This window comes from Schistocerca piceifrons, chromosome 4, assembly GCF_021461385.2.
Source record: "Schistocerca piceifrons isolate TAMUIC-IGC-003096 chromosome 4, iqSchPice1.1, whole genome shotgun sequence".
NCBI classification, from domain to species: Eukaryota; Metazoa; Arthropoda; class Insecta; order Orthoptera; family Acrididae; genus Schistocerca; species Schistocerca piceifrons.
Genome location: NC_060141.1, coordinates 556,696,941 through 556,715,500, shown reverse-complemented (window position 1 = coordinate 556,715,500; position 18,560 = coordinate 556,696,941). Strand labels below are relative to the sequence as shown.

The following is an 18,560-nucleotide window of genomic DNA, read 5'->3' as shown; positions in this document are numbered from 1 at the left end:
GGAAACAGCAGTCATGTGAGACACAGCTGGCCCTCTTTGTGCATGATATACAACAGGCTCTAGATACCGGCTCCCAGGTGGATGCCATATTTCTCGACTTTCGAAAGGCATTCGACTCAGTTCCACACTGTCGCTAGCTCCAAAAAGTGTGTGCTTACGGTCTATCTGATGACATATGCTGTTGGATAGAAAGTTTTCTAACGGACAGGGAGCAATATGTCGTCCTTAATGGGGTGACTTCAACAAAAACAAGCATAACTTCAGATGTGCCCCACGGCAGCGTAATAGGTCCGCTGCTTTTTACAATTTACATAAATGATCTGGTTGATGGTTATTCACAGCGGCATTAGACTGTTTGCCGATGATGCTGTAATCTACAGGAAAGTAGTATCACATAAAAGTTGCGAACAAATCAATGAGGATTTGCAGAAAATAAATGTTTGGTGTAATTACTGGCAGTTATTTCTCAATATTAGTAAGTGTAACCTACTGCGTATAACAAGGCAAAAAATCCTCATTAATGTAAGAGTACAAAATAAGTGCCCAGTCTTTGGAAGCAGTAACATCAGTCAAGTATCTGGGTGTGACTATTCGAAATGATCTCAAATGGAATGATCAGATTACACAAGTAACGGATAAGCCAAACGCTAGATTGTGGTTTATTGGTAGAATCCTGAAGCGATGCAGTCCTTCAACAAAGGAAATAGCTTACAATACGTTAGTTCGTCCAGTCTTAGAGTATTGTTTGTCTGTATGGGACCCATACCAGTTGGGTCTGATTCAAGAGATTGAGAAGGTCCAAAGAAGAGTGGCAAGATTCATGACATACATTTAGCTATCGTGAGAGCATTACAAATCTCATATAAAGTTTGAAGTGGGACAGACTTGCAGATAGACAGCGCGCTAAACGGAAGGGGGCTGCTCACTAAATTTCGAAATCCGATCTTCACTGAGGAAATAGAGCATGTATTATTATCTCAAACTTTCACCATTCAAAGATAAGGGAAATTAGAGCTCGTACTGAGGTGTTCAGGCAGTCGTTTTTCCCACGGGCGATCCATGAGTGGAACAGACGGGGAGAAATATGACTTTGGCACGAATTGTGCCCTCCGCCACACACTGCTTGGTGGCTAACGGAGTATATATGTAGATATGTATTTGTCATCCTGTATTTGTGATAATGTCATAATTGTCATGTAAATTGCAAAACTCGCTCCAAAAATGGTGCTGAAAAGAACCAACTTTTTTGTTTTCATTCCATAATCAATCTGTTATTTGAACGTGAAAACCACTATCATCATCAGCATCTTATATTTCTCAGAGGACCACTCCTTACCTCTCTTTTGCTAATTCCAAGTGATTTCAGATGTTCTCAGGTTGACTTAGCAGAGCTAAATGCATCATAGACATGGTCTATGGTGTACATACTCAGATATTGTCAGTTTGAAATAGAGTTTAAAAATTGGTAAGAATTATTTTGAAATATAATTATATTTAACTGTGTTTTTAACATCAGTTTGGATACTAGATGTTGTTTTATGGACAACGAGACGCTGTACTATATTTTAGCAGCTTTCGTGAAACAAGATTATTTACATGTAGTAATAAACTTACACTAAAGTGTTGGTATGTTAGTGCTAACTTAGTTATGCACTTCTTTATTTGCAGGAGGACATAAAGTCATTATGTTCACATGTTGTGGAAAATTTTGGTAAAGTGTTAGATGATATTGATTACGTGCAGACATTCAAAGCCTTGAAACTGAGATATGATCAGCGACAAGACAAACTGAAAGATCGGGACAGAGCTGCACTTGACAGGTGAGTTTATATTTAAATATTAAGTAATTTTGAATATGGACTTTGATTTTGTTTCCTGCAGTAGTTGCTTTATGATAGAAAATCTCTATTCAGGTATCAAAACATTTACACTCCAAACATCTTATCTCTACCTAACACCGTTTCAAGTAGGTACTACCCGACCACGGTATTATTGCGCTAGGCCTCCCATGGCAGTTATCAAAAACACGCATTGAGGTTGCAGTAAATACATACAGTGTTGCCTAATAAAATGCACTGCACTGTGAATGATTTTAAAACAGTTCTGCAAGTGCTATCTAATCAAATATCATGATAAAAACTCATGATAAACTGACCGAAACACCTTCACTCCCAGGTGCAATAATATTGTAGTCAACTAATAAGTGACTAACATGTACATAACCCATTTGGAATATTTTGTGTTGGATGATATAATTGGTTTCAAAATGCCGTAAATCAGTTTGACACTGGCTTCAAACAAATGATTACACACTGTTCTTAAAGTTTTTCAGTATATCTTTTGAATATTAATCATCATAGTATTTAGGCATCTGGTAGCTGCTTCTGCATCATTGCATAAAATATCAGTAAGAGTTCTGAGTTTTATGATAGTTGAGTTGAGTAATTAATAATAAGACAGATACAAGCATTATGATGAGTCCCTGAAGTGAATTGTATTTGGCATCAGTTAACTCTTCATTTTATTTTAATGTAACTAATTGTGTCTAACAATTGCAAAGTTATGAATTTGACAAAAAGGATAATGATATAAATGCTCACAGCTTTGGTTGTGTAAGTTAAAGTAAATTATAAATGATATAGGGAAGTTCTTGTAGCATATAATACTTTAGGGTTAAAGGAGACCACACACTGAAAAAAAGGATTGAGTTGTCAATACGCACACACAAAAGAAAGGGAATGTGATAGCTTTCAGAATTATCCTTTGACGAATTACACACACACACACATGGTGCCTGCTAGACTAACAGTGCCAGTGCTGTTTTGCAGCAGGTGGACTAGTTGTGATGGGAGCAGTGTCAGGTGGGTGGGTCGAGGGGAGGGACTAGGGGTGGGTGGCTAGCAGTTCAGAAGGATGCAGCCTTTTTGCCAGCTAGGATTGCAGCAGGGAGAGATGGCAGGCAGGTATATGGGCTGGTATGATTGTAGCGACAAGATGGAAGCAGAACACACTGAAGACGACATGGGGACATGAATTGGGAGGATTGACAGGATGTGGGAAGGCAAAACTGTTGGGGGGTTGGTCCAGTGACTGTGGGCTTCCTGAGATTGAGGCCAGGATGATTATGGAAGTGGATTGTGTGTTGTAAGGATAACTCTCATCTGTGTAATTCAGAGAAGCTGGTGGTGAAGAGAAGCATCCCAATCACGTGAGCTGTGAAACAGCCATTGAAACTGATCGTGTTGTGCTCAGTTGCATGTCATGTGGTCAACTTTGTTCTTGACAACAGTTTGGCAGTGGCCATTCATCATAGTGGAAAGCCGATTGGTAGTCATACCAGCATAAAAGGCTGTGCAGTATTTACAGCAGAGTTGGTATATGACATGGCTGCTTTCACAGGTGGCCCTGTCTCTGATGGGATCAAATAAGTCTGTGGCATGACTGGAGTATGAGGTGCTGGGTGGGTGGACAGGGTAGGTCTTACACCTTGGTCTGTGGCAAGAGTTTGGGAGTGGGAGTGACTTCGGGATGGACTAGGATGTTGTATAGGCTGGGTATGCAAGAGAATGCCACATTAGGAGGGTTGGGAAGCATCTTAGGTAGTATGTCCCTCATTTCAGGTGATGTGAGAAATAATGAAAGCCCTGGTGAAAAATCTGGTTGAGTTGTTCCACTCTAGGGTGATGTTGGTTGATGAGAGGGGCACTCTTTTAGCTAATTCTTGGGGATGGTGGTAGGATAGGCGGATTGTGAGGCTATGGCAGGAAAAGTCTGTTTTGTGAACCAGATTTGGAGGGATATTGCCTGTCTGTGAATGTCTTTGAAGGGCCTCCAGCATAATGGGCAAGGGAGACGATGTCACTGCAGATGCCTCATCACAGATGCCTCCTTTTTATGACAATGATTTTTGGTGTGGAAGGCGTGGCAGCTATCAGTGTGGTGGTTAGTGGGATTAATGTGGACAGCCTATACATCTGTAGATGATGAATCTGCAGTGACAAGAACTCCCTTGCCCAGTATGCTGGATACCTTGCAGAAGCCTCCACAGACAGCCAATAGCCCCACCCTACTCACACCTAGTCCCAAACAGATTTACTGTGCCATATCCTCACACACCTCCTTTTCTCCCACCATTCCCAAGAACCGCTCTAACTGTTTCGGCGATAAGAGAAGTGGTGCAAAGGTGTTTTTGCGAACTTCACACTTCTCTTACTACAGTTGACTTATGTGAAACATTTAGCCGATCCTCTTCTCTGGATATGTGGCTGTGTCGATCTCCATAACTTCTTCTCCAAAGAAATAATGGTTAGAGGAACCAAAAAATTACTAACTCTCTCTCTCTCACTTGAAATAACTCAGTACTCTCATCCTTTCAGTTCAGGTCAAGTGTATTTTCCTTTCCACAAGTTTCATATAAGCATACAAATGCTTGCAAGTCAACTACACCAATACCTATTAGATACAATTAAATATAATTACAATTGTCAGGTTTTGACAACCAAATAATTTATAGACATCCCATGCATCTTGCTTCATTCAGAGCTAATACATGAAGTAAGTTAAAAGTCTATAGCCAATTATTTATTTATTTATTTATTCCCCCTCCCCCCCCCCCCCCTCCTCCAGCAATCACATTCACTAACACAGCAAAGAATAGCATTTAATTACTCCGTGTCCTCTCACACAGTGTCTGTGGCTCTTGCGGCAAAACATCCAACCTACACACAAAAACCAGCGGCGCAGTAGATACGATTCCGCTCTCTTACTTACTTTTAAAATATCGGGTGTTCGGGACGGTGGAAGGCCGAGTGTCTCTAGAATTTACACCAAAATTCTCAAGTCACTACATATCCCTCCCCTTAGCTCGACCTCGCGATATTTTATACATATTCATTATGTACTTTAATATCTCACATAATGCTAATTTACATTTTAATCAGTATACATTATATTTGTTTTAGTAATCATGTACTTAATATCGAGCTCTTCTTTTTTCGTTTTGATAATAACTATCTGAGCATTTCACCTAATGTTGGAGTTAGGAATCATGCGGACAACATTCTTGATTTCCAATCACAAACTCCAGGTATAGTAGACACCTAATTATTTCTTTCTTCATTCTAATTTTCTGTACTATTTTTTCTTTAGTACGTAATAGTTTCAATACCTACAGTAGCTTGTAGTCTGGCGGAACTCTGGGGAAATGAAATTGTTTTTTCCAACACTCATGAACATAAAACGTAATAATGCTAGTGGAATATAGAATTTAAGTTTACCAGAATAATTCCTACAAAATGTGTGACTTCTGCCACGACACTGTCCTTTTCCCTTTAGGAACAGTACCTATACCTTACATATGGGTTGACCCTATGAGTGCACTTCCTCCTTCTGTTTTGGTAGGTACGCCCCTATTAACTCCTATTTTCCTATGGTACAGGTGAATCCCCTTCTTGGTGCCCCTGTTCGCACAATATAGGCCAGCCTTTCTCAGGTCTTGCCTATCTGCCCTTTACATCCAATAAATGCTTACTTTTGCCTTTGAAGTCCCCAAAGAAAATCTTAGCAACCCCTATGGAACGGCAGATGGTGAAGAATCAGTCACACTTGTTTGCAAGGGTCGTTTGAAAGGTGGTGTGTGTGTGTGTGTGTGTGTGTGTGTGTGTAAATCATGCTTTAATCTGTAATACCCACTCCCTTCCAAAACCAATGCAAACCCTCCCATCTTGTTCACATTTCATAAAAGGTATAAAATATTCTATACTAAATAGAAAATTATACACTATGATAGAATAGTTGTTTAGTCATTTAGTTTATACTATATTTTTATACACACATAAAAGATTATGTTCAGTGCATGTTGTCTAGATATCATTATTTTTGAATAGTATCATCATATGATGTTTTCCACTAATACTATTTACTATTCGTTGCTTTTCATGTTTAGAGATCGCTGTTTATCTGTATTTCTCTTAAGTCAGTTATCTTTTAGTCATATTTAGTTTCCTAGGTACTGATATTATAGGATAGTGTAAGAATTCAAGAATTAAGATTTGAAGGAATTTGGTGCAGAAGAAACACCGAAAACAACTCAGGATCCGATGGTTGTCACTCCGCCCATTAACACAGAAAGTTAATGTCCCTGGGGAAAATGTGACTCTGCCCAGATCCCATGGATGTGACATGAACTTCACCCAATTACTTACTGACCAATACTTCTCCCAGTCCCTCTCCTTGCCTCATACCTTCCTCTCCCTCTTCTTCTACCCACCACAACCAGTCCACGTCTAACCGGCACAATTTAGGGGCATAGACACTTATATGTGTGTGTGTGTGCGTGTGCGCGTGCGCGCTTTACTGTAACTCATTGACTAATAACTCCAGAAGCTCGCAAGTTTCCTTTCCTTTTTGCGTGCCTTTCAATATTGTAATGCTTCTGCTTTTCGGGGAGTGGTCTCTCTTAATCCCAAAATATTAATGTACACTATGGTCTTGCAAGATTTAGAGGGAATCCTTTCAAAGTTGCGAGGGTTGATTAATCAATAGGGACGGAGTTTGGGAAAGGATACATTATGAAAAAAAGCTCTTTCACTGTTCTAGTGTGACCACTCAGCACAGCATCAATTCAAATGTATCTCAGGGTGTACACGACCCGGGAGATCCGGGAAAAACCAGGGAATTTTTTCATCTGGAAGAAAACTGGGAAAATCCTGGGAATTTTTTAGAATTCCAGGAATTTTTCATTGTTTTAGTTTTCAGTTAAATTTTTGTAATTTTGACTTGTAAGTGCCTATACTCTAACAAAGGATATTACTGTATCCCACTAGTCCAGAATAATACTGCAGGAAAAAACATGAACGAGAGAAAAAACTAAAATAAAACTCAAATTGCAGAGGAAATGCGCCATATACAACAACAAAACACAGTGCTAATGCAAGCATCTGCCTAAAGCAAAATGTGTCAAAGGCTTTAGGAAGACTATGCAATGCTTCATAACAACAAATTGCCTCCGATGAGCTTGACGTCCCAACTGTTCACATTAGATTCATTTTAGCAGTTATGAGGAGGCTCCTGCACATATGCAGTTGAGTCATGTATGAGTAGTAACTTCTCCCGCTTCTGGTTACAGAAATGTGGCTGTTGGCTGTGTAAGCAGTCACAGCAAGCTGCTACTACATGCAACCACGACAAATTTTACTGGTGCGTTCAAGCTGCCAGATCCATACACGCGCAGCAGGCCCGGATCTAGGAAGGGGGGGACAAACCGAGGTATCTGGCCTGGAATGCAATTTCGGGGGGGGATTCATATTCTTGAGGGGAGAAACCTTGTTTCACAAAGAGCCTTGCATCCAGCGCACATTGGTCTACCGATTATTCACATAATTTTTGAAACCCATCCCTGTTGGTTTTTGAAATATTCTAAGTCAATTTCTAAATGAATCACAAGTTGATTTTTGAATGTGTGCATAGTGTACATTATGTGTCTGTCAGGGGAATCCTCATCACATCTAGAAATAAACTTTCCTGCAGACAAAACGGAACGGGGCTATATGAGCTGATCGGAGTAAAGCCGAACAGGTGAACACCAATCGCTGTCTGATTATGTGGTTGATTGTGTTTGCAAATAATCAGCGTTGTTATAATTACTAGGGAAATCCATAGATTCAGACTACCGGAGTGGAAATAAACGACTAATAGGCATCAGAAGATCAGACATTTATGTCATTAAAAATTTTACTAGCGCATTTGTGTGACATATCTTAAAGTGTAAAATGCACAAAAAAGATCAACATTAAATGTGAAAGCTCAGCCCCTCTTGCAGCTTTTTAACTATAGAGACCAATATTATATGTGAAAGCTTTTCTTTTCTTGTAGCAACAGTATGTGTATTAACACATTGCTGTCTGCACGTCTTGTACAAATGTATTCGCTTCGCGCCGGCAGCGCTAATTTGGATTACTTGGCTTGTTGCCGGCCATTTTCGGGAAATTATAAGTTGTTAAGTTTTAATAATCTCATCGTTAGTTCTCATAAGTTCACAACCCTGTTCCCCTACTTTCATAAAATTCTGAAGATATACATACGTAAATAAATAAAAAATTTGTTTGTTTCATATACTTCTTTATTTGCATTGTCTTTGGTACTTAGTATTTCTCTTTCGTATGATATGCAGCAAAACAGTCTCCAAGATATAATGCAACTCTACAAGACTTGTACGTTAAGTTCGTTGTTCTCCTTTTTTTTTTTGTTTTGGGAACATACATGGCAGTTCCTTCATTTCCATTTATTCATCTCAGAAATAACTGTTAGCCGGTGTTGCTTTATGTGACAGGAAAGTCTGTCAACCGGATCATGATGAGACGTACGCGATGTAGTGGCAAACTCCAAGTTTTGCTCAGAAGCAGGTACATGGTCTTTTATCCATGAATCAGACACTTTCAATAAAAAATCTTGAAACGGAGACTCATGTGGTCTGTATTGAAATATTGCCATCTACAGAACACATTAAATAATGCACAATTAAAGAGGTACATGCAAAGTTTTTTAACCATTTTATAATTTTTCTGTATATAGGATAATAGCTCAAATATTAGTCTGCCCGATCCATTCCTTTCATGTATTTGTTGTAGTCTTATACACTTTCAGTTTTTTTTTTAAAAAAAATTGTGTAATTGGCTTTTCTTCATTTCCTTTGAATGTCAATCAAGGTGGCATTATGTATTGTATAGATCATTCGTATCGTTTTAATTTTCGAAGCTCTCCATATCTGTGCGAGTACTTCACCTTTCCGTTGATGAGAAGCTTCAAACACACAGACTTTCGCGCTTTAATTTTTCCGGAAATCCCCTGTTTTGCCATTTTGTTCCACAAACTTGAATTTTCTGTTCAAGTTAACTTCTATGCATGTTTTACACTGTTATAATAATCATCCCTGTAGAGGTGATGCCACTTTCCATAAGAAGGTCTCAATAGTTCCATCAGTGTTCTTTCTAAAGGCTGCCCAGCACCAGAATATATCTTGAATGGGGAAATGTATCCCGTATTCGAATAGCACAGCATCCGAATGAGTATGCCACATTTCGTAATTTTCAACAGATTGTCAACTTAAAAATTTAACCGTCCACACCACAGTATCATTCCTTCATCAGTTGAGATGTTATGACTTGGATTAAAGGTTTCTTTAAACTTTTTGGAAAAATAATCAATTATGAATTGCACTTTGAAAAGCTGGTCAGCATTATCCGGTTTATTGTTGTTGTCAGAAAAAAGTAAAAATGATAGTATTTATCTGAATTGGGTGCGGGACATCTTTTGCGAAATATCAGTGTGTCTGTCAACGGATTCTTTGATCAATAGTCATTGATCCTTGCTTTTCTTACAATTCCCATAAGGATAGCAAGCTCAAACCATTTTCGGGTCCCGTAACATCGACAAATTTGGCATTTTTTAAATCCAGTTTCCTTCTAATGCAATTTTGACTGTAGTACTTGTTGGTTTCATTGCTAATGTATTCATATAGATCATTCCCAGTATATAATTCTACAATATCCTCAACACTCTGTGTATCTTTGGGAAATATGTTTTAACCCGGAGATCCTTCAAATTTGTTATTTGTCCTCAGTAAATGAAAGTCTGACCACTATGCACTGTCTTCTTCTTCTGATTCATCTGAATCAGTCTGCAACCGTAGCGTTTGCTGAATTCTTCTTGGGCGTATTTCACTATCTTCTGACAATTCTACTTCAGTTTCATTTGGTTTGATATTCAGTGTCTTCTTCCCAATCAGCCAAGTCCTCTGGAACATCAGACAAGACGTCCGCGCATTCATTGTAAATAATCATATCGTATCGTCTCTTTCGTCTACCATGATGAAAGGGCACAAGTAATTACAAAAACTAAAAACTTGTTGACTTGTGTAACCTATTGTTACGTAAACAAAACACCAACAGAATGCAAAAGATACTAAAGTGCTGCCGCCGGCCACTGTGCAATACTACGCTCACAACACCACTGTGTTGTTGCCAGCTACGGAGCGATACTATGCACACGACGCCACTGTGGTGTCGCCAGCCGTTGACCGCTATTTCGCACATGATACCACTGTGGTATCGCCATTAAAACATTAACTTTTCCTGTTTGTGTGTTTGCGCTACTTAAATGTGATGTTGCTGTTGGCTGACTACATCACGTGTTCTAGGCTCTGAATATCCACTGTCATCAGCTTGCGAGATCATGTGACATGAGCTATGACTGGCTTACAAAAGCGCATCACAATCTCGATTTCAATGGTTCGGAAAGTAACTTGTGGTGTTTGTTGGAATTCGAATTTATACTTTCATAGTACAAAAATATGCAGTGTACATGTTGCTGCACATCAAAGATCTTTCCAAAACATGTTTTCTCCCTGAGTTTCATATCCTAAAGTGCCGGGAAATTCTGTGCCCGTGTGTAAAAACATAACCATTCAAATGATTGAGAAGTTTTACAGTTCCCAGGAAAAATATACTGTCACTAAACAAGGAAAAAGTGTGTTTTCATCTGGGAGAAAGTGTATTTTTAACCAGGAAAAATCCGGGAATTTCCCTTGCTTGTCTGCGTATACACCCTGTATCTGCAGTTTTCAATTATTATGCTGGTCATTCATTGTACTCTAGAAATGTACTCATCTTGTAACCTGAATCTGACAGAAAAGCAAACAAAGGCATTTGTAGTTGTGAAGAGTCATTCAAAAAGTTATACATAGAGTTTCAGTTACCATAAATGCTGTTGGAGAAGAAAGCTATTATAGATTAAATTGTTAAATTGGACTGTGAAAAATGAGCTATTTTTGTCATACAGTGTGCCTTCAATACTGCGAAATAGTAGATACCGCAGAGATCAGCGCCAGCTTGAAGAGGAAGAAGAAATTTGGTTCAATGAAGATGATGATTTTGACGATGGTGAAGCTGTTGTACCTGCAGCCAATGATATACTTGGCAAGAAGCTGGACACAGATTTGGACTCCATAGGTAAGTATTTACAAATGTGTAAATTTGTCCAAAAAATTAGTCATTGGTAAATTTAAGCAGAGGTTTAATATTATACAGTGGAACTTCAAATTTTACGTTCTCCAGTTTTACACTTTTTGTGATTCTGCACCATATATTCTTAGCCCCCTGTGAAAAACCCATAATGCTAAAAATTCCCCAATCTTACATTGCTTCCTAATAAGGTTTATCTCAATTCTAAGTTCTTACTCGATGTCTCGTTTAACTTCATCTTGTTTTCTTCTTATTGACATTTGATGTGACTGAACAAGTTATAAGTCGCTTGAAAGTAAGATGATTTGCACCACAGATGGTTGCTAAATTAAGGGAATGTTTTGGGCCATTGTGGAGAGAGGAGATGTGAGAGAGGAAATGCTGGGGTAGTCCACTCTGTTTTGCCAACACAGCTTGTGACGTTTAGCTTCACTGCATAATTATGATACAACTACTGCTAGGTTGCAGTGTTAATGGAAAAAACAAGACAGTTGACGCAAAGCGTTGCAGACAGAGCCAATATGTGACAAAGGGGCCCAGGCACCACCTTTTCTTGTTCCACTTATAACTCAGTCTCATCTTTTTGCATGTATTTCCAGTGTACTGCATTCAGTTAACAGTATCAGTCATCAACCTTTTAAATTCAGACACTGAACCTCAAAGAATATGCCCAGTCGTAATGAGGAAACATTGCCCATTTCCGGCTAGAGAACTCTTACTGGCTGATGACGTGTTAAGTCACCCATAGCCAGTGCAGCCACCACACCACACTAACAAATGTAAAATGAGCTTATCTTCTGGATGTGTGGAGAGGAGGAGTGACCCTTCAGTGACAGGAGTGCAAGTAGTGGTGAAAGCATTTTGTGAAATGCTGAAAATAAACTTTTCGTGCAGATGATGTGCTATGACAGAGATGTCACATGGAAATAGAACAAGGGTTTTGCAATAGCACATTTTATAGACCTCCGTATTCAAATCTGATGTGATACAGTTGCAACAACTATATACACTACTCATGAATATACTTTGCACCACACACTGAAGAGAAACTGTGTGAACTATAAATATGAAAGAAAGCTCTGGTGCTACAGTGTACAGAAATTCACTGAGCTGGCTTTTAACATCTCAGTTGGGAAGTAAACTCATTTTTTCACATCTCTGCTCCTCTCATCAAGTCTGAAATAACACTTCAACAGTGGTGAGAGCATATGAAGTGCAGCTTGTAACAAAAGCATTAAACAATAACAGTAATGGTCACAAAGTTTGTGATTAAGCAGATATCTGCATTTATGCTTATGGTTTAACAACTTAGCTACTGTGATGTTTTTGGTTTAATTCAACATGTTCATCAATTTTTGCTTTTTTCTGGGTGAGCACAAAGGATGATGTGTCAAAAATGCATGTTTCGAACGTATAATTTGTGGTCATAGCGTGTCTGAAAAGAGCTCGATTATCATGTACGCTATACCACTTTCAATTTTTTGGAGAGTTTTTTTCTTGCTGTCACACATCAGTGATTTTTTTTTTGTTGTTGTAAGAACTGATGAAATTTATTACCACAAAGTAGTGTTTAAACGTTGTATTGTACATTTAATTTCCTTACTTAGACAGATTTTATAGAAAATATTGGAGAGGATTGCAATTTTTAATCATAATAACAATTACATGTGTTTTTTCTCATGTTTTGGGGATTTTAAAATTTTCCTCAATTTTGCAGTTTTAAGTCTGGACCACATGAAAACATAAAATAGGTATTTGACTATAGTAACAGTGTATGAACGGATGTAATACGTTAAAATTCTGTCTTGTAAGGAACACGGTTGAGCTGCCTTGGACAATGTAATGACAAGAGTCATGAATTTATTTTAGGAACAGTCGGAGGAATGATGTGCAGTAGTGTACTGAAAACTGCATTAAGTGAGTTGGTGTGGGAGTTTAGGCACTGAGGTCTGTTGTATGAGAGGAGTAAGCTTCTAATATGGCTGTGAACCATTTTATGGCATGTCCTTGTTTATTCCAGGCTTGTGTTCGACTTTTAAGTTACTAATCATTAATCTCTCTCAGCCCACCCCTTCCCTCTCTCTCTCTCTCTCTCTCTCTCTCTCTCTCTCTCTTACTTTTTCTCCACAATCTTGGTCTTTGGTCTTGTGATTATTACCATAATTCATACTATTTTTTTACCATTGCCACTGAGTATTGAGAGCCATCTTTCTTTCCCTGTCTTACCTACTAGCACTTCCCTTAAGCCCTCCTTAGCTGCCTACCTTTTACACCACATCTTATAGTTACACACACACACACACACACACACACACACACACACACACACACACACACACACACTCACAAAACCACCACCTCCTCTTTTCCGTGATTTCCCTAAATTGCTTCAGGCATATGCCGGGATGGTTTCTTTGAAAGGGCACGGCCGATTTCCTTCCCAATCCTTCCCTAATCCGAGCATGAGCTCCGTCTCTAATGACCTCATTGTCGACGGGACGTTAAACTCTAACCACCACCACCACCACCTCCTCCTCCTCCTCCTCCTCCTCCTCCTCCTCCTCCTCTCCGCTCAGGCATCCAGTCATAAACAGTGTCACCAGGAATGTTTGTTAGAGTGTATGTGTGAGGTTATGTGCTTTAGAAAAGAATGACAGCTCAGTCTAAAACTACAATTTTCCAAACTTGTGTATATATGAATGTGCCACCAATCAGTCAGTTGCAGGGGAGTGATTGACTTCGATTTTTATTTATCATTGCCATCTGAATTCAGAGTAAAAGAAAAAATATACAAAAAAGCAGGTTAGAAAATGTATTGATGGATCCTTGTTTTGACTAGTAAAATGTAGAGTGAATAGTATTTAAATTTAAGTTGCAAATTTATTATTGAAATGAAATAATTTCAATTTTTTAGGTAAAATAATTGACAAAAAGGCAGAGGGAAATGGTCCAAAACTAATAAACAGTACCAGTAAAACTGGAGGAATCTTAAATAACAATTTAACAAATAGCGCAACGGGCGGTTCTCCTCAAAGTCCATCTGGGGGTGACGTAAAATCAACAACACTGTTCAAGAAGGTGAGTCTAAAAGTGGATTTATTGGTTAGCATTACAGAAACTGCGTTAACATAAAAGCTCAATAAATAATTATGTCACTTCAACAGGCTGAACCATATTATGTTGCTCTAAGTTGTATTGCTGCATATCACATAATCCTTATCTGTTTATATCAACAGTCTGTTTTTCAGGCGTTGGTTGATTATGAGGGAGATTCAGATGAAGAAGAAGACGAAGAAGGAACTGACGTTCTTACATCTCCAGCAAAACGTGCCCGGTTGACATAGTGTTCTGTTTCCGTTATGCTACGTTACAAGTCTGTACAGTCATGTGAAAGTGGCATGTATACCTCAACAGTGTGTAAAACTACAGTCAGTTCTGTGTGAAGTTGTGAAGTTCAGAAGTGACTGGTTGTTGTAGATAGCATTTTTAAATCTCGGTCTGGTGAACTCTTTATTGTTCCTTTACTGTGCTTGTGAAAATAAGTGAAGTACATGTCTCACTGGGTAGAGGTGCAGGACCTTTGAAACAAGGTGTAATGTCACAAGTAAAACTTCAGAGCTCATAAATATTTTCACTGCCTTACAGCCTCCCAGTGCTGCACTTCCAAACTACAAACGATTTCATTATGTACTTGTTATTGTTAATACAAGAAATGATGCAGTGTGAAGGACAAGACAAAGTAACACAATTGTAAATATGCCTCATCATTGTATCATTATGACTAGGCATTTGTGGTTTGGTAGACTAGCTTTTCTTGAACTGTCCTGAAAGCATATTTGAAAGGGCAGTGAACATTGTGTGTGTGTGTGTGTGTGTGTGTGTGTGTGTGTGTGTGTGATCAAGAGATATGGATATGTATGTGGCATCTCAATGTTTTCAGAAGAAAGCTGGTACAAATGTTCAAAATTATCTTAGGTCCCTTTCATGAGCATGTGTGTAAAATGTGTGATTAATCTGAACTTCTGATGTGTATATGTATCAAACTATTTGAGTGAGAACTGTAACCTAAATGCAGAGTTGTTTGGCCAAAAAGTCAATTCAATTTATTAGTTATTACTTCATTTTTAAATCTACATTATTGGAAGCACAAGTTTCTCCATGTTCAACTATGCAACAGAGTATTTCAGCTTAATTATTTAGTTGTTACCATTTTCGATGAAAAAGGGAAAGTATATCTTACAAATTCAGGTACAGCACTGCCTTACATATCACAAACACATGCATTTCCTTTTTCCTACATAGAGTTTCACCTGCAATTACTGAACAGTGTAATTGGTGTAATAAGTACTCTGTGTAAGAGCCAGCCTGTCATTTGTTTCTGGAGTCAGTGGCATTATGTCACAGTGATAAGACTTGAAATTGGGTTGTTCATTCTGCTGTAATTGTGCTCGTATAAAATTAATATGGTCATGGCTTTAAGGACAGACCTGTAAATATGATGGCCATTATATTCTGTATATTTTGTGCTATGTGCAGTGTGGACATACTTGAGTAGCACAGAACATATGACAGTTGGATGAAACAGTGATAGCAGTAACACAGTGGTGAACTTTAATAATCATTTACACTACTCAAATGTATATAAAGTGCTGGGAGATGGAATTCCCACTTTTTGATGGCTGTCTCTGATGCATTGTTGAAAGGTATATAAAGAAGGTATTAAGTACTTTCTGAATGGGTTGTGTGAATGGTTCAGTCATAGACTCATGTTCAGCAGTGTTTAAAGAAAGTACTTAGAATAACACAATACATGGTAATTGTTGTGTGACTCTTTGGGTGTAATATATCCCAGAAAGTGAAACAGTAACATTAGACAGGTGTCTGACATTAAAATGTCAGTTGATGTACTGGTGTTGTGACAAAGTGCTTCAAGGGAAGGAAATATTGTACAGTGCCTGAGGACCAGACCATGGCATCGATTCATCACCTTCATAGTTTACAAAGTACTTAGGGCAATGGGTTTGGACTATAGCAGTTGTAGACTTTATTTTCCCATTTCATATTTTTCTGTTCTTGTGGTCTAGGAAGAGTTACGCAATTGAAACATCCATTTGGTATTTTTCTGTTCATAACATAGAGGAAGTTACAGTTGAAATATACAAGTTGTTCCTAAATTTTAAATTACGTGTTACTATCTGGCTAGAGAGAATTTTGTTTTTATTCACTGAAATTAGACACTGTTACAGTATTTGTGGTTGACAAGTAGCTCCTTCTGTGCAGGAGTTAAGTATTTGTAAATTCAACATTCATTCATACATTGTATGTGCCAGGCTTAATAATTTTTATCAAAATGTTCAAAAGGAGTTCAATAATTCTATCAGCATAGTTGTTAGAATGGTTGGACTCATTGTTTTTGTATTATGTATGTGATATTTTTCCTCCATATTTCCTTTGTCAGTACACATCATATTTTCTGATAGTACATTCTGAAAAATGTTATTATTTGAACAATAGCTGCGTCAGATGCCAATTATTACTTTATTTTACCTGTCGAAATACACTTTGTTTTTTGAAGGCTTCTGAGAGTAACCGCAGATTCTGTTTTCTCAATTGTATGTAATCTACAAAGTTCTGCGGACATGATATTCTTCTCTGTGCTTGTTGTTCAGGTGTATCACTCACCTAGTGGACTGAATTATCAAGGTCTGTGTTTGGACACTGCAGACATACAGCAGTAGTGATTGTAGTATAGTGAATTCATTCATACATTCATCACCACCATCACTGTTTTACTTGTATAGGGAGTGAGGGACACCCATTGAGCTGAAAGGGAAGCTATGCAGTTCCTTCATATTATGGATTTGAAACTCTTCCACTCTCAGCTCTTGTGAGATGAAACTAGAGGCAAGACCCTCACACTCTGTACTTACATTAAGGAGAGTAAAATAATTTTGGGCTCAAGTATTGTTTGGATTCCTTGATTCCAAGTGAAATCCAAACATTACTGATTATTTTAACTCTCCATCGTCTCGTCCATTGTCATCCCTTTCTAACAGCATATTGCCATTGCTATAACAGATTTAGTCTACATGTTTTGTAGAATCATCCAGAGAGAAATTTTTAATTGTAAATTGTACTCAAGTTACATTCAAAAAATAAAAAAAATGATGTGAATGGTGTTTTATAAAAATGGAAACCTCAAGCAAAATTATATGCTCATTACTTCTGTTCTGAACCATGTTACAAAAATTGTCCTAGTTCCTTTGCAGCTATATAAACAAAGGCATGTGTACTCAAGTAATTGTGTTCCTTGGATATTGTTTATTATTATTCAAGAGTTTTAAATTGCAGTATGCTCATTTTGTTTTCGTCAGACCCAGTACCACTGTTATATAATAGTTTCGATAAAAATTTATTTTGAATATTGCTATTTTTATTCATCTCTGTGCCATCATTATGGCTTCTGTACATAAAGTTTGATATTTATTTTTACAGTAATAGAAATGGCCCTTTTCTAAAAAAAAGTCATGTATTTTGGAAATGGTTCTTGGCAAAGTACAGCGTGCAATAATCTGCTTTCATTCATTTATAATATGCAAATATTTATTATATTGAAGTAATTCTAAGATTATATGCTCCTAATATACCTGTGACACAGCATTATCAATGTAAATGCAGTTTCTGCAACAGTATTTTGGAGGTCAGATTTTATGACAAAAAAATAAATTGGCATTTTTGTCATTGCCTGAAAACTTCAGCCTTATAAGTGGTCAAAATGTCCTGTTCAGTAAATCCCATTGAATGAAACTTTTGGCTCAGCCTTTTCAAGTAAAAATGGTACTTCAAAATGCAAAGAAAAGTGTGAATGTGGTCGGTTTGACAATTTTCCAGTTTCTTGAAGTTTCAATAGGCCTGATCTTTTTTATTCATTTACATAATGTATCAATATGCTTTAATTTTATTGAGGCACAAATATTGTTTCACTATCTTGTGGTTAGAATTGTAGTTAAATTAACAGTGTATTTTGCAGTGACAGAACACCAGTAATGTTGCCCTTCCATTAGCTCAAGTGGAATATGTGGTGACAGAACAGTTGTGCCCAATGTAGCATTCACATCTCGTCATGTAATTTGGGGTGGATCGATGTCAACCTTTAGTATGAGAATGTTCCAAATTTATAATACACCTTAGTTCTCCTTGTGCCTTCCATAAAGATCACTGATAGTATTATGCAATTCACTGCCTTGCACTTAAAAATAATGCAGCAAAAATAGAGTTCAGTTCCCAATGTCAACAAAGAAGAAGCTCCTAGTGCCACATAAAGAAGAGGCTCCAACCATTAGTGGGATGTGTGTCTGTTGCCGGCTGTCCTATTTGCAGCAGCCGATGGAACTTGTAGATCAGAGCCACTGGAGGCTTGGCTCAGTGGGCAAGCATCATTGGGTCCCCTGGATCCCACACAACTGCTATCAGCATGTGGTGGAAACTTGCAGTTTTGTTGTCATCCTTGCCCGTGGGGTGGTATCAATACATGATATCATG

General features: G+C 38.0%; 1 protein-coding gene across 3 annotated transcripts in view; it reads left to right on the top strand.

Moving 5' to 3' along the window:
* LOC124795420 (serine/threonine-protein phosphatase 4 regulatory subunit 3) overlaps nucleotides 1–17,192 on the top strand; it is a 121,521-nt gene extending 104,329 nt beyond the window's left edge. For 2 of the 3 annotated variants that reach the window (XM_047259445.1, XM_047259447.1), the window contains exons 15-18: nucleotides 1,669–1,820; nucleotides 10,837–11,006; nucleotides 13,933–14,096; nucleotides 14,255–17,192. In XM_047259445.1, the coding sequence (XP_047115401.1) occupies nucleotides 1,669–1,820; nucleotides 10,837–11,006; nucleotides 13,933–14,096; nucleotides 14,255–14,362 (594 nt within the window). In that variant the 3' untranslated portion in view covers nucleotides 14,363–17,192. The remainder of the gene's footprint in view (nucleotides 1–1,668; nucleotides 1,821–10,836; nucleotides 11,007–13,932; nucleotides 14,097–14,254) is intronic. The other variant, XM_047259448.1, reaches the window with a different exon arrangement.
* Nucleotides 17,193–18,560: the final 1,368 nt, after the last annotated feature.